The 20,962-nt window shown below is 44.9% G+C and overlaps 1 protein-coding gene and 1 non-coding gene across 2 annotated transcripts; one reads left to right on the top strand and one right to left on the bottom strand.

Moving 5' to 3' along the window:
- The first annotated feature begins 623 nt into the window (after positions 1 to 623).
- On the top strand, positions 624 to 19,617 carry LOC134537185 (helix-loop-helix protein 13-like). The gene is made up of 4 exons (XM_063377447.1): positions 624 to 685; positions 9,431 to 9,542; positions 16,316 to 16,530; positions 19,484 to 19,617. The coding sequence occupies exons 1-4, from the start codon at positions 679 to 681 to the stop codon at positions 19,588 to 19,590; spliced, it is 441 nt and encodes a 146-aa protein (XP_063233517.1). The 5' UTR covers positions 624 to 678; the 3' UTR covers positions 19,591 to 19,617.
- Trnae-cuc (transfer RNA glutamic acid (anticodon CUC)) lies at positions 2,310 to 2,381 on the bottom strand. The gene has a single exon. It is a non-coding gene; the product is annotated as a tRNA-Glu (tRNA).
- Positions 19,618 to 20,962: the final 1,345 nt, after the last annotated feature.

Raw genomic sequence — 20,962 nt, 5'->3', positions numbered from 1 at the left:
TAATAAGGGGAAGGCACATCACGCGCCGTCCGGGTTCGCGGGAGTATAAAAGAGAATAGGGGTTGGTGGTAACTAACATGCCGTAAAAGAATTCGCGGCCATACGCATTCTAGCTTATTGGGCGGTCTGGAGAGACTGTCGCGGCAGTCTGTAAGCTTCGGCAAAGGCAACCTTCAAACAAACGCGGTCACTCTTGCAGAGTTGAGTTAGAACAGGTGACTGAGGAGTCAGGTGCTGTCGACGGCGGTTATGTCCGGATCGAGCGCGGCGGACGCCGGAGACCTGGTGTTCGGCTTCCACGCCGCCGCCGCCGCCGCCGCCGGCTCGGCCCCGCCCGCCCCCGCCGACGAAGGGGCGGCCGCGGGCCGCGTCACAACGTCGCGCGCCGACTCCTCGTCCGGCTCTTCGCCGTCGGCGTCGGCGTCGCCGTCCGCGTGCCTGCACCACCACAACCACCACCACAACCACCACCACCAACAACAACACAAGATGGCGCCGCAGCAGCAGCACCCCTCCTCATTCCTCGCCGGCGGCGGCGGAGGAGGAGGGGCGTACATCGGCGCGGCGCCCGGCGACCTCAGCGACGAAGAGCTGGGCGAGCTGCCGTCCTGCGCCTTCGCGGGCCGCGGCGCCGCCGGGGTTTCCTCCGGGTCCTCCCAGCACGTGCACTACCTCAGCATGGCAGGTGAGAGCTCCCGTCCGCCACTGTTAGTAACATGCCCATGGGGGCCCCAGCCTGGACGTTCTTAAAGAATATGAAGGCTGGGTTATCAAATAGGTAGGAGGAGAGATCCTCAAAACCTGTTAGTAACAGCTAGCCTCAGTCTCTGGGCATAGCCGCATCTCTAACGCCTTTCCATTTCGCGTATACGGCGTATCCGTATCCGTGCCCATGGGGGCCCCAGCCTGGAAATCCTTATAGGATATGAAGACTGGGTTATCAATAAGGAGGAGAGATCCTCATAACTTGTTAGTAACAGCTCATAACTACGTGTGCCAATTACATGCCTACATTTGGACGACTTTGAAAAAATATGACGTTTGTTTCGGTGCCATTTATAATATTTTGTCTTGTTCTGTATTATGAAGAAAAAAAATTGGAGTAATAATTACATATTTATTTATTGTTGTATACAAGCCAGAAATCTCACGCAAATCTTTATTTTGAGGATCTTAAGCAGCGTCCCCTCCCCCCCCCCCCCCCCAAAAAAAAAACTTAATTTGAACGTAAACCATCATCATGTAAGAGCAGTAGCTCGGCGGCCTAAGAGTTAAGAGATACAGTGAGTGCATGGTTCTGCTTAAGGCGATATTAAAATATTAAAAATACACACAAAAACACCGACCTTTGTTAATAATTTTTTTTCTATATCAGTGTTCTTTAATCCGTCACTCACGATCCGCCCAGTGATTCTTTTTTTTTTTTTTTGGAGGTTTGCGGACGATGTTTCAGCGAGCGTTTTTTTATTACAACCTCCACAGGTTCAAGGTTTACTGCCCATAATAAAGACGTCTAGACTGCTCACTGTGTATTGGGTACAATTCATAACAAAATTTATATATATAAATTAAAACGTAAGACAATAATATTAATTTATAAAATTTGAAATAAATATTGTTTGGAATTTATAAAGTAAATAATAATATAAAAAAAGTTTTATTTAAAAGTTAGTAATCTTATTTAATATTATAAAATAATATATATTATATATTACACTGGTTAGTTTCAACATAATCGAATGTATAGGTATATTAATTTTATAAAAAAAACATTTTCGAAACTAAGAAGTTGTGGTATAATGATATAATGTCAAAGTTTTGAAAATAACCACTGTTAATTTTAATGTAACTATAGGTATAACAGACATCACAGGCAATTGTGAATACACAGCAATCGGTCATTATGATATAAAAAATTTAATATAATTTTTTTCACCCCGCCCGAGTCGCACTGTTGTTCCATTAGTGGGACAAACGTGAATTTGTGCAACATTTCTTTTATTTTATATAAAATATATTCATTTTATTGAAAATCTGGGTTTACGTAACCCGTAACCTAAATAAGCTCGGTAAATACATTTCATGATTATATGCATTAATATTTATGTGTTTTTAAGGAATTTAACAAGCATTAATCCCTAAGATGCATTATCATGCCACGCCGTTCTGTAAATTCAAATGAGTAAAAATCAAATAAATAAACAAAAGCAACACACGTGCACGTGAAACTTTCTTAAGAATATTAAGTTGAATATAAGAAATCTCTTTACATAGTCAAAATAGGTAAAAGAAATACCGAAATAACTTACTTCCGGTACCGAGAATCGAACCCGAGCCTCCTGGGTGAGAGCCAGGTATCCTAGCCACTAGACCATACCGGATGATAATAATCATTTATTTAAAGTTATATTTCATTAGTAGTTCTTTTGCCCGTTTATTGCTTATCGGAAATGCACGAAAACACTGTTACAGACGGCTGGGAAGGTTGGACCATTACTAAAGCCTAGTTGACACGATGATAGTAAAGTCCGATAGTTACTACCGCGACAGCTACTATCGCCGTACTATTACACTACTTTCACCGTGTATACTACACGATAGTTACTCTCGCGCTTTCGCGATAGCACTATCGCGATATCAAGTCGAGCTAGGTAGTTGGTAGTAACTCTCATGACAGTACTTGTAACTGTCGCAGCACTTTCGTAGTGTAAACGGACTGAAATACTATCGTGATAGTGTGAGTGCATGTGTTCCTAGTACTTCAAGCAATAGTTGAATTTATTATAGGTTATTTTGATTTGGACAATGTCTCGCCAGTAGCCAGATATCGCAGTGCAATTTGTAATTTCAATTTTGCGGGAAGTGCACATCTCATAACAGTGTTTTTCTTTTGAATGGCAGCTGTAACCTGTACCAAACACACGAAATACATACACAAATCTAACACAATTTTTATAAGGTGAAGAGTAATGAAGCCCCTTTAATTAGTGATTTAATACTTGCCTTATTTAGTAATGTGTCAAACATTCTTTTATCGATTCGAAGGAAATTTACATAACTTTTGGGGTCTTCAAATGCTAATTCTTTTATAAGCGTGTTTGAAACGCCCAACTCGTTTCTTCGTGCCAACCAATGTCTTATCCACTGTTTCTTCGTCTTTTTTTAAACGGAAATAGCTATCGCAACTACTAAAATCTGGGCCACACAACGCACCAGGTCTGACATTTTCCCAACTATCACATAATATCTTAATGCCAGTGTAAACAGACACTGTCGTGACAGCAACTATCGCACACTGTCGTGACAGCTGCTGTCGTGACAGCGACTATCATCGTGTCAACTAGGCTTAAGTCTCACAAAATTACTAACTGAAGTTGTCTTGAAAGATTCCTGCAGTGGTAAGGAATGGCCTTAACCGAGAACGACTTCTGTTTGTTAAGAGATACGTGCGGAAAATACAAATGATTTTTTTTTTATCAATTATATGTTCAAAGCTGGTCACTCTATAAACACGATAAAAAAATTCTCCGTCACATTTACATTACTTCTTCAGTTTAAAAAAAAGTTAACATTTTTATATTTAAGCTTAATGCTTTTATGAAATTAAAAATAATGGTAACTATTCAACCGTTCAGTAAACAGATTTTCCTGAAACTAAAATACGTAATACTGAGAAATTTTTCATACAGATCGATATATGTGTGCAATAGCTTCAAGTCTTTTTATTTTATTTTTTATATTATGTAATGAAAATTTTTTCAAATGCTTATAACTATCTTTTCAAGGTTTCCTCTTTTACTTGAGGGATAATGGAAGTTTAGGATTCCTTTCTTACAATTAAAATCCTAAATGATTATGACATTTTTACACCTAACATTACACATCTTAAACAGGACTAGTTGTCATGTCGTCCTCAACTGTTCGGAGCATGAACTGTCTTTATTTATTTATTTTATTTTATTTTTGTATTTTTGTTCCGTTGATCCCACATGGAGTCAAGGCTCCGGGATATAGAACATGTCACGTTATACATATAATTAATTCCCTTTACATACAAATATGTATGAGCAGACATTAATATTTACATGATGCAAGTTACAAACAAAAAAAAATACAAAAAAAGTACAAATACAAAATACAGAACATGTTACACAATTTAACTGTTACTTGATATTTTATGCAAAACATGAAGCAGCTGTTATTACAAGTCCATTCAACAAATTAACAGTTCAATTTCTCTATTATCAATCAAATTAAAGAATTCCTTCAGAGAGTAGGTACGATATTCTATAAGTATTTGTTTTACTGTTTTTTTTAATACTGGTAAACTGTTTATGTTAGTTATTTTCTGTGATATTAAGTTGTAAAGTTTTACTCCCATGTAATTTAGTCCATTTTCAAATCGCCTTTAATCTTGGCCAACTCTGCTTATGAGGTACGACAGCTTCTCTGAGTGGCATCGTTTGTAACTATCAATTTCCAATTATACATATTTGATTAACATTTCAATAAAATTTTATTTTTGTAATGCATTTTCATGGACGTCGTAGAAACAAATTAGTAGGATTGATTAATTGCAGTTATAACGATTTAGTTTTGCTGAATTTTGGTTTCGTATTATTCTTCTTAGTAGGATTTTATGGCTAGGAATAGTTAAACTTGTAACAAGTCACAATCGTGTGCGGCTACGACGACGAAGACGACATATCCTTACACGTACTAGAAGAACACTTTAAAATTATTCGTCAATTCTTGCAGGTAGTTGGGCGTAATATTCTGTTGATGAATATTAAATGATTCGAAACTGTTAGTGGAAACAAGCACGTGACACCAAGAGCTGCGGTACAAATGTTATAAGGTTCCAGCTTATAAATTCACTTCAAGTATGCCACTTTCTCATCCCAACCAGAGCTGAAGCACACCGACATTTTCTGCGCGTTTATGTGCAAGTGCAGCTCTGGATGGGTCAGCCAGTTTCATTTGGGAGAAGGTGGGGAGCCGGAAAAGTTTGGGTGAAGGCGTACAAGCAACAACCTACAGTCTGTCACTTCTAACCATCAGCCTCCTGCACCTGACAAGCTCCTTCAACTGGTTGCACGCAAGTGCGAGAGAAAAAAAAGTGTGCAACGGCAATGTGCAGGTGCACGAAGTCTGGGTTGTACTTCTCTGACGTGTGTGAGCCGTGCGAAGAATCCTGCAGCGATGTGCATCACTATGATCTCGAAGAGGAAGAAGATCTAGATTGAAAACATCAGCCACCTGTTCGAGGTTAAACGATTAAACAGTGTACCAGTTGCACCTCCAATCAACCCTTAAAATTCAATCATTTCACACTTTTTTTTTCTCTACCGGCATTTCTTTCTCACCTAAGCGCGGCCGAACAAGACCTTGTCAAACCAAACGTTTTTGGTGTATTTCCGAAATTCGAAGTCCAAATTTTACTCAACCAAAATTAAATGTTTAAAACGCGCTCTATGGCGTGTATCTGGCCACAGAGCACGCCGAAACAAGGAGGATCAGCGCTGACGGCAGAAACGGTGAACTGGGAAGAGAAAGTGAAATGCACACTGCAACCTGAGGATGAGGATGCGCTGTAGAATCGTCGGAAGAACGCATGCCGCGGAGTCCGCCCTGGTGACGGCAGTTTCGAGTCGCCCGACGGGCACAATAATTATCGCTCGTCTCAGGTTACGAGCACGCGCGCGGGGGAAAAAACAAAAGACACTCGCGCACAAAGCCTCCCCCGCAAGCCAGGGCAATGGAAACTATCTGCTTGCAGTGATAAAGAGTAAAGGGGGGGGGGGGGGAGTAAATTAAGAATAGAATGTACAGCTGTGCACGACAAGACAGCTGCGGTTTGCTCACCTCTCGGTGGGTGGGGTTTCAAATCAACCTTTGACAAACGTCCCAGCTGGTACAGTGGTACAGGTATACGCCTTCGATCCGGTACCTTTCGGCAGCACGGCCGTGCTGTGTGGACCTCGCTAGGGGTGACTGCAGAGCGTGCCCGCCGCCCGTTTGGCTTGTTGACCCTTTGCGCTCTTCGGCTCTTGCGCCATTTCATCGCGATCGGGGAAGGGAGGTTGGAGAATCGGGTATGATGAGAGGCTGAGACCTGAGACCACACATCCCAGCATCATCACCGTCTCATAACCCCCGTCCCTCTCTTCAAGACTCGTTCAGCTTACCAGACAGTCGACTGTGTCCTTATCCCTGGCGCCTACCCTGTCCTTCCACATCACCCTGAGACCCTGCAGGTGCCCAGAGAACCCGCGACTCTGCAGTATACTATCCAAACTCTCCTGCTGGCCGTCCAGGCTAGAGCTGGAGCCGTGTAACGACTCACTGCGACCGCTGTTTGCCGGGATGGATCAAGAACACAACATTATATCTACTTATAACTACCATTTTAATACGTAAAATAAGGGAAATATGTTCCATATTTTGATAACCAGATACATCGAAAAATATCGATTTTTGATTATTTTTTTTGGACATACGTCATTGCTGGTTATACTGGACGTAATAAAAACTTCAATAAATAAATAAATATATAACTTGTGCCGCATCTTGCTGCTGGGTGCCTGAACAAAGCCAATTTCCTGAGGTCGCGTATATTCGTTTCCTATAGGCAGGAATCGGTCTGCACCACACTGTTAAGGACCTATCTCACACGATGGAAGATTCCATGGAAGTTTCTGCGCAAGAATGTGCCTGGACCGCGACGCAAGCTGCCGTGAAAGTTTTGGCAGACCGCTGGCCAGTTGTGAATGCATTTCTCGTGCGATGGTCCGCTTCAACTTTCTGTGGGAAGACTGGGCTGTGAGCCAATCAGTTGGTAGCAGTGGTGCGCTCCTAGTAAAACAAGCGGTAGTTATGTTTTATACGTAGGGCCATGAAAATTTCGCGAAAAAATCCCGAGAGTAGCTGGAAGTTAAAACACTGTAGCATCGTCTGTGTTTCGTGATTGGGTGAGTTACTTTGTGGTGCATGTCGATTGTTACAACAACCAATCACACTAATTCAGTGTGGAAGCAAACTCGTCCTTAGTGGCTCGTGCAAACAAGGCAACGACTTCTCTCGCAGACGGCCGCTAATCACAAGGAAGATACCGCTGGTGTGGGTATACCTTGTTGCAGTCTAGTAGGCGTTCAGATTTTTTCGCGAAAATTTCCTGTCCCTATTTAAACGGTTGAATTGAAGCGGGAATTACGTTGACTCCTGAAGTTGTTACGGCGATATGATATAAATATGGATAGTATCTGTGTTTCCTTTTCCACAATAAAACCATCTGAAATAGTTATTTGACAGATAACAGAAAAATATGTGCGTGAAGTGCGTCCGGAAACCAGTTTAGGAGGTTAAATCAAAGCACTTATTCCTGCAGCTTTACCTCTTCTTCTGAGATGATTATTGTTGCCGCACTTTAAAGTATTTTCCTTCGAGTAGGAGACATAGGCCTGCACCAGTCACAGTCTACGTGTGATGGCTTCTTCCGTAGCAAACATCTGCCGTAGCCTGTATGTAAAGCCACATCGAAGGTTTCGTTAAATATTTTATCGGAGCCTGTATGAAAACATCCATCGTGTGATCAAGGCTTCAAAGTGGGTTTACGATTGAAAATTAAGAATTAACAATTAGCAGTGTTCTTAAAAATTGACTCTATACAAACAAAGGTTCTATAAAAATTTATTCACAATTCATGAACATTTTTATTAACTTCGCAGCCCTTTTATGTTGGCTTGAAATATGTTATATAGGCAATAGTATTTATTCTGATTTGTGTACGAATTCAGGTTGCCAGCTGAAATGTTGACCTTTTTAGGTTAATTCTTGTCTGATATGTAAAGTAGGTAGGCCTACAGAACCAATGTCAATATGGATGAAAAAAGGTTAATTGGAAAAATTATCAATCGGTAATGCAGACAATATCTACAAATTCAAAATTTTCACTTATATGACACTACTGCATTCTCGCCAGTTTTCATTGGCTGGAAACAACAACCACTAATTCGGTGATAAACTGGAAATCCGCCGTGTTAATCTCGGCCCGGCCACATTCGAGCAGTTGCGTCTGTCTGATCTGTCTGATCGTGTTGTCCGAACATGCTGTCTGGCTTGTCTGTAGCGGCATGCCACCTTCACTCGTCTGGTGCACCTGGTTCACATGGTAATACATAGAGAGCATCACGGTAGATAATTACACTTATTTATCTAGGCTCCAATACAAAACATAGTTTAATGGAAATGGCATTATAATATAATTTCGATACATTCCTGAAAAATCAGTCAAACACGTTTAAATAAATAATTTTTTTTGCACTTTTTTTTGGGTATTTACTTCGTTTTCCGTTTCAAAGCAAATTACGGCAGACAAATAGGTACAACAAAATGGTTCCCAGCACGAAATTATGAACACCTTGAATTAAAATAGTTTTTTTAAAATTAATAATTATTTCGCACGATTTTACGCTTTGTTTGTATTCATCATGCTTCTAATTGGCAAATATTGTTCTTGACGTCAGATGCAGGTGGTGCTGTCTGACCTCGGAAGTTCAAGTTCAAGTTCAAGTTCGCCAGCCCCGGTCAGACAGATTCGCCCCGCGCGACTGTACCATCAGCACCTGACAGTCATAGGTAGGGGCATGCATATTTCGCGAAAAGATTCCGAGACCAGTCGAATGTTAAAAAACTGTAGCATCGTCTTTGTTTCGTGATTGGGTGGTTTATTTCTTATTTATGTCGATCGTTTCGTAACCAATCAAAGTAATTCAGTGCGGAGGCAAACGCGTCCTCATTGGCTCGGTCAAACATGGCAACGACTTCTCTCTCAGACGGCCGCCAATCACAAGTAACAAACCCATTGGCGTAGCTGTGTTCATAAAATTGGGGGGGGGGGGGGGGGACAAATAATGATTTTGATTTCATGTTAACCCATTCCCCTGTTACTAAGACGGGGGGTCCGGAAGTCCTCCACAGGAAAATTTTGGTTTTAAAAGTGCAAAATAGCGCTTTTTAAAGCAGTTTTTGTATCTAATCAATGGATACATCGATGTTAAAATTATTATTGATTCTTTAAGATAAAATTTGATGAGTGAAGAAATTACAAATAAAGTTGGGCAGAATAATATTATAAAATAAAAATATCACGGTCTAGAAAGTTGGGGTGGGACAGTCCCCTCCACCCAAAATGTTCAGGGGGACACGTCCCCCCTGCCCCCCCCCCCCCTCCGGTTCCTACGCCCCTGATACAAACCGCTGGTGCGGGTACATCTTTTTTTCAGTCAATTAGGCGTTCAGATTTTTCCGGGAAAAATGCTTGCCCCTAGTCATAGGTCATCAGATCCGCATCTGCAACATCAGACGGACGCGACCGCGCGAATGGCGGCAGGCCCTTCAGCCAACGCGCGTGTTTTGTTTCTTCTTTCAGACGAGACGCAGGGTTCGCTGGAGGGCGCCGACGACGCCTTCTACCCCAGCGGCAGTCCCTACCGCATCCAGAGGCACGCCGCCAACATCCGGGAGCGCAAGAGAATGCTGAGGTCTGTCTCTCAGGGCGGCCACCACCCGCGCCTCAAAATGTGAGGCGAGACGCCCTCCCGCCCCACGTGACGCGACGAACAACCCGCCTCAGACTGTGCGCTTGGTCAGGCGACAGTGCGGCTCGTGGTCGGGTTGCACCAGTTTGATCCCCGGCCCAGTGATCTGGGCCCGAGAATGGTCTCGGGTTAATTCCGCTAGACGTCGCGCCGACACACACTGGGACTGCACGAACTGGGAAGCCTTCTTTTCACAGACGAGAGAGCCAAACGCCCGATCGTGCATATTCGGTTGTTTTTTTATGTTCATTGCAACTCATGATAACTAATGGTCAATTAGGTTAGGTTAGCTACATTATAATATACTTTAAAACATTTTTGGACGGTTGATTTGCTTAGGATAGCTACATTAAAGATATACTGTGAAAATCATGTAAACTGTTTCCTAGCGCTGGATAGCTACATATTAAAAAGTTATTTGCTAAGCAACCATAAAATGATTTTACAGTATTTTTAATGTAGCTATATTTACCTAATATAACCAACCATCCACAATGTTTTAAAGTATTTATAATGTAGCTAACATATCCTAATCGACCGCAAAATTTAATGCCACACCGGTTTATACAATGATATAGAACGGAGGAAAAAAAAAGCGAGCATGAACTTCGGGGAACTTCGGGTGTGGCTCTCTCGTCTGTGAAATTAAGGCTTCCCACACGAACTTCGTTCACGTGAACTATAGTTCCAATCTGCGACATTAGGAAGCATTAGTGTCGAAGAAATGTTAGGTGCATTTCTATTGGCGGGCTGGAACGATCTGAGGAGCTACAATCGATTGTGACACGGCAAGCAAATAGTGGATGTGATTTCCGTAAGATATCAGCATGCTGCCTCATCTTTGGAATTTTAATAAAGACTGGAAACAAATACTGGCATTTGAAAATTAATACAAAACGAAGCAGTCGGAAATATAAACCGGTTTTGACTAAAAGTAGGGTAGTAATAATGACGAAATTTTATATTAAAACATCAAACTAAAATAACAAGAATTTCAAACATTTTAAAATATGGGCATTTCACGTAAAAATAGGCTGTAACACTAGAATAAGTAATTTTTTTGATACGTTTTTGAGGCACCCTTGTTCCGCAGTGGTGCCGAACTGTAAATTATCTTTAAAGTTTAAAATTAATTTTTGACTTTAGTTTAAATTTTTTCTTCAACTTTCTGCACCAAATCTTTCGTAGTGACAGAAGCTCGTCAACTTCGTTCCTCATTATGAACATTCGTGCGGCCATCTTTAAAAGCTCTCTAACTCTTTTCCGTATCATTACATCGGGCAGAATGTTATCTCTATGAACTTCACTGATCTGCCGCTTTCACGCCTTCAGCACTAATAAAACGAATCACAGCGCGTGTTTCACAGTCGGCGGGATTCTCAGTCGGCGGAGGCATTTTAAATACTCGCAAACAAACGTAAACACGGTCGAGTGTTTCCGTAATGGAGTCTGTGGCTTGCCAACAGAATGTAGGGACACAGCGCGCATGCGCGGAATGCCGATCGCAGCGCTGAAACTGAATTTAAAAACAGTTCTTACTTAAAAAAAAAATCCCTCATATGTCTGTTTGAAGTATACTTTACCGCCAAAGGAATCGTGGCTCTACTCATAGTCTCAGTCTAATGTTCCTGATCCCGACGAGACGATAAGCACTAAGGCCTGGTTTATAAACTACGCAAGGAACGCAACGATGTAACAACGTAACACGCAACAAACGCAATAAATTCACGGTCGTTTATAAAGCACGAAACTCGCAATATATCACCAACTTTACAACTTGAAATTGTAAAACAGCAGAAAACAAATTTCTTTCCCGGGCTTCGTTTTATACCTAATTCACGTTTATCGTGAAAATATATTGATTGGTTAATAATTTGATTTAATAGTTTAATTTTCTTTCACTGTGCGATATTTTAAAAAATTTTAAACGTACATAATAAAATCAATAGCGTGACCTTTTATGTTCATAATATCTGCGGAACACTTCTCTTCAGGCGGTCACGAGAGACACTGCGTTCTCGTCGACACCCCCCCCCACCCCCCAGGGTGGTCCTGTGGGAAGGGCGATGAGGGTACTCGCCCCTTTACCCTTTCTCCAAATCACAACCCTTAATCCCCAGGGCAAAAAATATCCACCCTTGTCTGCATCTAACCTGGGATCTCAATTCATTTTTTTTTAAAGTATTATTTTACAGTTTTTAGTGCTACTCTAAAGTGTGATTTTTTTAAAATTTAGTAATCAAAAACAGATAAAAATAACCACATAAATATTCAAGGCATCAGAAATTCTTTAAATCCGTTTTTTTAATAGGGCTATTATTTTTCAAACTTACTGACTACTTTTTAAGTCTCGGTGTCTCATACGCCAAGTCCTTAACTTTTTACGAATGGCTACTTCTATAATTTTGACTTGAATTGTTGTACTACCACAAATATTTTCGACAGATATTCACTAAGTGTAATATCATGGGTGCAAAAAAAGGTGCGCAAATTATAATAATTACAAAAACTTGCGCGCATTCTACTTCTGTGATATTCAACTTAGAGAATATCTGTTGAAAATATTTGTGGTAGAAATCAAATGCATGGAAGGTATCGAGTTAAAGTTTTATGAATAACCCATACATAGTAGTAATGTCTAGAACATAAAAAAAACAACATGGCGCGTGAAACTGAGCATCAATGAGTTACTGCCATTTCAGGTCTTTATTTTATACTTAAGTTTAAAACTGGTAAACATGTATCCTTTTTGAATAATTAACTGCCAAAGTAAATTCTTAACCTTTTTCGGCTGAACAAATAATTTGAATCAACTGGAAAACATGACTTAAAACGTTTTAGATTAAACTACAATGCTACTGGTTACTTCAAGAAATTGTTATAATTTCTTTCTGAAAATATTATTTCTACCTTTACCTGACCTTCCAAAATTCTCACATGTGTGAGGATTTTGACAGCAAAGCAAAATAAATAAGTTTTTGTGATGGAAATGCAAACCATATCAAGAAGTAGAAAGAAATTCCAGTTATTTAATAAGTACATATAAATGATTCAAATTTGTACAGCCCAATGTAACTTTGGCAGCTAATTAGGTAAAATGTATGCAATAAATTTTTTTTAATTTCTTGATAGTTAAACCATTTAATAAAGTCTACAAGTTGTTCTGTGATTAATGAAAATATGAAATCATGACTCGGTACTGGAAAAATTCGCGTGTTCAATGACCTTCAGGATAGACTCCAAGATCCTCTGCATACGTGGGCCAAATTCGCCTGTTCATTGGCTGCTGACCTCTGACGCGACTTGTATTTCAAGAATTCTTTGGTTGAGAGTCTCTAACTGGCCAAGATTACTCTAGATTAACAGTGAACCAATACACCGTTGCGTGTTACAGTTTATTTAAGGACTTTTCAACGATGGATTTACCTCAAATAAGCGAAAATCATTCGTAAATTTAATTAACTAAATCTTCGTAGAAACTACGTCGTATTTCGACTTCCGAGTTGTACGTTTCGTTTTAACAAAGATTAGCGAATACATTGACAAAATAAGAGCAGTTTTACTGAAGACATAACCAAGAATATTCTTTTGGATTCATAATAAAAGTAAGTGAACTCAGTGTCCGTAAGTTATCGAAGATAGCAGCACATTTTGCGAAGATAATTTGGATAATTTGTAACCAACGTTCTTCGTGAATTGAAGGTGAAAATATTTAACAGCGTAGCAGACGAATCACAGAGGTATAATTATTTGGATTTTTATCGTGTCACGAAATAAATCAGCGAATTTTTTTTCCTATCTCTAATGATGTACTTAAATGGGAGGCACACCCTTAACTGGGAATAACATATGTCACACCACCCCAAAACACCTATAGGTGAACCATCTTCGCCGGGAACTGGAAGCTGTGATGCGCTGTTGCCATTTGACGGTGGGATGCACTCCGCCGCTGTGAGGCGCTGTTGCCAGCTGACGGTGGGATCTTTGAATATATATACTGTATAGAAGTCGCGAGTGGATAGGATTTACTCTACGTTTTTCAGGAGCGTATGATGAGCAGCTTGGGAACTTCAACGCTGCACGGCGCTGCCGTACCGCCCTGTATCGTCTTAGGTTGTTATTTACACGTTAGAGCGCAGCACTGTCGCCCGCTGTCATTCCCCGCACACCCCACCCAACATTCACTGCAGCTCAAGGTCGTTCAACGGGAGTTTGTGCGTCACAAAACTGTAGGGATGAGACGTGGGGTAGAGGGTGGGTGGAGGACAACGCATGTTTGAGGGAGGGTGGGGAAGGGGTGTTTGAAGAGTTCGATACTTGTCTGCTAGGGACCACCACAAGTCGATGCCCTAGAGATGGTGGCGATTGCGGCGGTGAATTAACCAACTACCTCAAACCGTATTAGAAATTTTAACATGGGCTGGCGACTTCTATACAGTATATATATTCAAAGGTGGGATGCACTCCGCCGCTGTGAGGCGCTGTTGCCAGCTGACGGTGGGATGCACTACGCCGCTGTGAGGCGCTGTTGCCAGCTGACGGTGGGATGCACTACGCCGCTGTGAGGCGCTGTTGCCAGCTGACGGTGGGATGCACTACGCCGCTGTGAGGCGCTGTTGCCAGCTGACGGTGGGATGCACTCCGCCGCTGTGAGGCGCTGTTGCCAGCTGACGGTGGGATGCACTACGCCGCTGTGAGGCGCTGTTGCCAGCTGACGGTGGGATGCACTCCGCCGCTGTGAGGCGCTGTTGCCAGCTGACGGTGGGATGCACTACGCCGCTGTGAGGCGCTGTTGCCAGCTGACGGTGGGATGCACTCCGCCGCTGTGAGGCGCTGTTGCCAGCTGACGGTGGGATGCACTCCGCCGCTGTGAGGCGCTGTTGCCAGCTGACGGTGGGATGTTTATCACCGCTGTGAGGCGCTGTTGCCAGCTGACGGTGGTATGTCCTCCGCCGCTGTGAGGCGCTGTTTCCAGCTGACGGTGGGATGTCCTCCGCCGCTGTGAGGCGCTGTTGCCAGCTGACGGTGGGATGCACTCCGCCGCTGTGAGGCGCTGTTGCCAGCTGACGGTGGGATGTTTATCACCGCTGTGAGGCGCTGTTGCCAGCTGACGGTGGGATGCACTCCGCCACTGTGAGGCGCTGTTGCCAGCTGACGGTGGGATGCACTACGCCGCTGTGAGGCGCTGTTGCCAGCTGACGGTGGGATGTCCTCCGCCGCTGTGAGGCGCTGTTGCCAGCTGACGGTGGGATGCACTACACCGCTGTCAGGCGCTGTTGCCAGCTGACGGTGGGATGCACTCCGCCGCTGTGAGGCGCTGTTGCCAGCTGACGGTGGGATGCACTACACCGCTGTGAGGTGCTGTTGCCAGCTGACGGTGGGATGCACTCCGCTGCTGTGAGGCGCTGTTGCCAGCTGACGGTGGGATGCACTACACCGCTGTGAGGTGCTGTTGCCAGCTGACGGTGGGATGCACTACGCCGCTGTGAGGCGCTGTTGCCAGCTGACGGTGGGATGTCCTCCGCCGCTGTGAGGCGCTGTTGCCAGCTGACGGTGGGATGCACTACACCGCTGTGAGGCGCTGTTGCCAGCTGACGGTGGGATGCACTCCGCTGCTGTGAGGCGCTGTTGCCAGCTGACGGTGGGATGCACTACGCCGCTGTGAGGCGCTGTTGCCAGCTGACGGTGGGATGCACTCCGCCGCTGTGAGGCGCTGTTGCCAGCTGACGGTGGGATGCACTACGCCGCTGTGAGGTGCTGTTGCCAGCTGACGGTGGGATGCACTACGCCGCTGTGAGGCGCTGTTGCCAGCTGACGGTGGGATGTCCTCCGCCGCTGTGAGGCGCTGTTGCCAGCTGACGGTGGGATGCACTCCGCCGCTGTGAGGCGCTGTTGCCAGCTGACGGTGGGATGCACTCCGCCGCTGTGAGGTGCTGTTGCCAGCTGACGGTGGGATGCACTCCGCTGCTGTGAGGCGTTGTTGCCATTTGACGGTGGGATGCACTCCGCTGCTGTGAGGCGCTGTTGCCAGCTGACGGTGGGATGCACTCCGCTGCTGTGAGGCGCTGTTGCCAGCTGACGGTGGGATGCACTCCGCTGCTGTGAGGCGTTGTTGCCATTTGACGGTGGGATGCACTCCGCCGCTGTGAGGTGCTGTTGCCAGCTGACGGTGGGATGCACTACGCCGCTGTGAGGCGCTGTTGCCAGCTGACGGTGGGATGTCCTCCGCCGCTGTGAGGCGCTGTTGCCAGCTGACGGTGGGATGCACTCCGCTGCTGTGAGGCGTTGTTGCCATTTGACGGTGGGATGCACTCCGCCGCTGTGAGGTGCTGTTGCCAGCTGACGGTGGGATGTCCTCCGCCGCTGTGAGGTGCTGTTGCCAGCTGACGGTGGGATGCACTACGCCGCTGTGAGGCGCTGTTGCCAGCTGACGGTGGGATGTCCTCCACCGCTGTGAGGCGCTGTTGCCAGCTGACGGTGGGATGCACTACACCGCTGTGAGGCGCTGTTGCCAGCTGACGGTGGGATGCACTCCGCCGCTGTGAGGCGCTGTTGCCAGCTGACGGTGGGATGCACTCCGCCGCTGTGAGGCGCTGTTGCCAGCTGACGGTGGGATGTTTATCACCACTGTGAGGCGCTGTTGCCAGCTGACGGTGGTATGTCCTCCGCCGCTGTGAGGCGCTGGCCAGCTGACGGTGGATGTTCCTGTGTTTCAGCAGCATCAACTCGGCTTTCGACGAGCTGCGGGTCCACGTGCCCACGTTCCCCTACGAGAAGCGCCTGTCCAAGATCGACACCCTGCGGCTGGCCATCGCCTACATCGCGCTGCTGCGCGAGGTGCTGACCGCCGACTGCGACCCGCTGACCTACGTGGAGCGCTGCCTGCGCGGCGAGGTGAAGGCGGCGGAGCGCGCCGAGTGGAACACCAGCGGTCAGTCCAGTCGGCTCCCCGACCACCTCGGGCCTTCCCTCCGTGCACCTCACCCCAACTGTAGTGCCACTGAGCTTAGGGGTGCAACCACTTGTCTGGTTAGCTGAGTGTGGTAAGGTGGTGTCTATGCTGGGATGGGTATAGCCTCAGTCTCTGGGCATAGCTACACCTCTAACGCCTTTCCATTTTGCATATACGGCGTATCCGTATCCGTGCCCATGGGGGCCCCAGCCTTAAAAAATCCTTTTAGGCACGAAGACTGGGTTATCAAATAGGAGGAGAGATCCTCAAAACTTGACGTGCCACTGGGTCTCCTCAACCTCTCGACCTAGCCGGGCGCTCTCCAGTGACACGCCGCGATTGGAAATGGCGAATCTATTTATTTCCCGGTTCTCGGAACCCACGTTGGGCACTGACTGGCAACAGTGTCAGGCATGTAGAAGATCCATCTTTCTCCTAAGCAGGACCACACTCCAACGGGATTACATGCCTGGGGGAGTATCGATGTTAATTTGAGGTGTGAACCTAATATACATGACGTGCCACTGGGTCCCAGTGTGGTGCGGCAGATCGGGGTAGGCGCCAGTCTTAGGGCCCAGGACACAGGCAACTCAGTGAGGCAGGGAGCCAAGGTGGTGTATATGCTGGGATGGGTAGCCCTAGCCTCTGGTCACAGCTGAAGCTCTAACACCTTCATGATCAAAAAAGGGGGGGGAGCAATCCCCACACAGTTCTGGCTTCATAAAACGGCTCTGGAATATTTAAATACGGTTCTGTAGGCTGACTCACAAACTACCTTGTATAAGGGCGTTGACTCGGGAGGGGAGGTAGAGCATCAGCCGGTGTTCGGGTTGGAAAACACTGACTTACCGCGCGCATCATCATTGCTTAATAACAAGTGCAGGCCAATGACTGTGGTATGAGGCCGTGATCTGGGATCCCTACCTAGTGCAGCGTAGAGCAGCGAGGTGTGTTATGGGTATGTGGAGATGAGAAGGACAAAGTGGGTAAGGTGGTAAGCATTAAAAGGGGGGGGGGGGAGAAAGGTGGGAAGGTTAGTCGGGCTGTTTAAGGGTACACAGAGGTGGGTATCCAAGCCGGAGAGGTCACGGAGGGAATGGTGACGAACGGAAAGACGGAGAGGGAAGGATAGATGCAAGAGATCAATAAAGATGTAGAGATAAATAAAGGGGGGGGGGGGGAAGTGGGTACGAGAGAAAGGGATTCATTTTTTGCCACCGGCTGAAAGCTCAATAGCGAGTTTAACAAATCAATTCAAATCAAAATCTTTGCCCGCTGCTTGCTTTCAACGACAACGGTCAGAAACAGTGGCGAATGCCAGGTTTTCTATAGCAACGTGCCACAATTCTTCAGACAAGTGAATGTGGCACGTTGCTACAGAAAAATATCCATTAGACAGCATATAAAGTCTTTGCTGTTTAGTATTGAGTGCATGTTTGGGAATGACTAAAGCTGTAATAATACTGTATACACTATGTTGTGTTCTCTGAAAAATGATTTTCATGTGTGATTTATGCCTTAACGAAGGAAAATTTTAAAATACTAATCGAAAAATCATTTTTATGGCATACAAACTGTTGAAACCAATATGGCGTCTTTTGGGTTCCTTACAACATACACTTCATTTTGTAACGCCCATGTTCCTGTGTGGAGCGTGATGGTATTAAACGATCTGCTGTAGACAAGACGTTTAACAGTGAAAAATCTATGGTTCACAAATTCTTTCGTACACCCCCGAATACTTGCCTTCGTGTAACTATGTCATTTAACAGTTTTAACGTTCGCCTGGGCAGTAACGCAGGCGCCATCACGCGTGAGTCCCACCTGAACTTGCAAACAGTCTGCCTCGATAATGACAGGGACCTTAATGTTCTAACCTGTTGCAGAACGACAGGTATCAAGCGACGTAAGAAACATACTTTTTCTGCAATTTATAAATCAATATTTTTATCGTTTCCGTATTTCGTTTCTAAAGTGTATTTTTAAAAGAGTGAAAATGGCTATAAAAAAAAACGTGTATTCAGAATAATATTTTAGACATGAAATGCCGGGTAAAGATTCTTGAAACCATCCAAGGGCCTTGGATCACACCTTTAACTTCATTTCTTCGCCATCCAACGTTATGGGTTACCGCTCAAATTTCTTTGTTGTCGTATGCACGACGAGAAGACTGCGCGCCAGCTCAGAGGCTACACCGCGCTAGAAGCACCAGCGAGCGTCGCGCTTATCATCCCGCCTCACCAACACAAGTACCTACACCCCTGACTGACTAGGCGGGCTCCTCAGGAATCGTAGTTACGCCCCTTGGTACCTTCATCGAATGATACATTTACTTCGCGCTTTTAACCCACGCGTTTTGTTTTGGTCAACTTAATCCCAAAGTTACTGGCGTGTACGGTGGGGATTTGTGAATTCGCATAATGTCTGCGTAAGCAACGCACGGATGTATGTTGTCAGGGCCGGCGCGTCCATATAGGTGAACTAGGCAATCGCCCAGGGCGCCAAGTAGCTGGGGGCGGCGCAGCACGACACACAACAGCTCATATGATATAACATGTTTAACGATTATTGAAACTAGATGAAAATGGATTTTTGTAACAGTTTGGAATGTTTATATTGATATAAGTAATTATTATTTAAAGTCCACGGTGACCTGTTTATGATTTGTAATAAGTAAAAAAAAAAAAAAACCACAAGCCTGCTTACATTTGATTGTTGACAAAATCTTAGGCTTACGTGATGTATTTTGAGGCAAGAAATTTTTTTTTTCTTGGGTGTCCGGCGGGGAAGGGGGGGGGGGAGGGGGGGCATTATTTTGAGGCAAGGGTGTCCGTTGGGGAAGGGGGGGGGGCATTAATGTTTTTCGCCTAGGGCGCCAATTTACCTTGCACCGGCCCTGTATGTTGTTGTTGTTGTTGTTTTTTGGCGATAGACCTGACGGCGCGGCTCTCGTGGATCAACTGGGAGAACCTCGGCGTGAACCCCAACCGCCGGAGCGTCCTCACCACCCTCACCCTGACGGCCGACAACATGAACTGAAGACTGGTCGACTCCGCCTCCAGCCGCGCCCCCGCCGAGTGCTCGTCAACCAACCCTCGCCGTTCGGCGCCGTGGCGCGGGAGGGGGGAGTTGTTCTGCAGAGAGCACGTGCCACGAGCGTAGTCAGGGTTTGCGGAGGACGGCGAACCAAAGGAAGCTGTGAGAATAAGCGATGGGTAGGGACCGGAAAAATTCGCGGTTTCAATAGCCTTCAGGATAGACTGCACATTCCCCTGTACACTTGGGAAAATAACGCCAGTTCATTGGCTGCTGACTTGTGAGTCGTCTCAGCTGGTTTGTCTGTGATTCGATCCTTCTTTGGTTGAGGGTTTATAATTGGTTGAGATTCGTACAGATGAAAAGTAAGCCAATAGCAAAATCATCTAAAAGGTATATGTATTTGACTTCTAGCCTATCGCCGAATGAATCCGCGAATTTTTCCGGTCTCTAGCGATGGGTAGAGACCTGAAAAATTCGCGGGTTCATTTCTCGATAGGCTAGAATCCAAATATACATTTGCCTTTTTTTGCTGCTTCAGTGATTGGGCAACTGTTTATCTGAAGGACTCTGGACCAATGAAAAAAGTTCGACAAAAGAAGTATCGAATCACAAGCTTCCCTGTTAACACGTGTCACGAGTCGGTAGCCAATCAGCAGGTGTAATCTGCACAAGTACTTAGAGGATCATGGAGTCTATTCTAGAGGTCATTGAAAACGCGAATTTTTCCGGTCCCCAGCGATGGGCCGAATCCCAGTTTTCTCGAATCCGAAACTCGAATTTCGAATCCCAAATGTACCTCGAATATACCCACCCCTCCAATCCGAATCTCAAATTAGAATCCCAATACGTACGTCGAATATACTCCTCCAATCCGAATCTAGGTCTCAAGGGTCAAGAATAAAATAATGCATAAAAAAATTAAAATATGATGTTGAAACATTCACCCTTTAAATGTTCGTTTCACATACTAGGGTTCCATAATCAACTATCAATTATATTTATGTAATTACGTGTTGGATCACAATATCTTGTGAAATGGTAACATGATAGGTATGAAGAAAAGAACATGACCTAGTAAACTTCAGAGAATATCAGTGCTGATTTTTTTTTATTTCCTGTAATAATTTTTTTCGAACCTTTTTTCTCGAATATCGAATCCTCCTAAAACTAAGGATGTGATGGAATCTGAGTATTTGAGAATTTGATTGGCCCATTTGTAATAAGAATACATTTTTGATAGGCCCTTTTCAGGGAGTCTCTGGGGGTTTTGGAGATTGGCCACACCCCTCCCCCTTTTCCAAGTGACAAGCGGGGGTTCAGGACTCCTTCCCCCCCAATCATGTTTAAAAACTCGTTTTCAGTCTATCTGAGA

Source organism: Bacillus rossius, chromosome 12 (genome assembly GCF_032445375.1).
Source record: "Bacillus rossius redtenbacheri isolate Brsri chromosome 12, Brsri_v3, whole genome shotgun sequence".
Taxonomy (NCBI): domain Eukaryota; kingdom Metazoa; phylum Arthropoda; class Insecta; order Phasmatodea; family Bacillidae; genus Bacillus; species Bacillus rossius.
This window is presented reverse-complemented; position numbering and strand designations above follow the sequence as displayed.

What these genes read in the sequence shown, in the direction of transcription:
- LOC134537185 (XM_063377447.1), top strand. An exon ending in GAGCGCAAGAGAATGCTGAG is followed by an intron (nt 9,543 to 16,315) that starts GTCTGTCTCTCA and finishes CCTGTGTTTCAG; the next exon opens with CAGCATCAACTCGGCTTTCG. An exon ending in CGCCGAGTGGAACACCAGCG is followed by an intron (nt 16,531 to 19,483) that starts GTCAGTCCAGTC and finishes TTTTGGCGATAG; the next exon opens with ACCTGACGGCGCGGCTCTCG.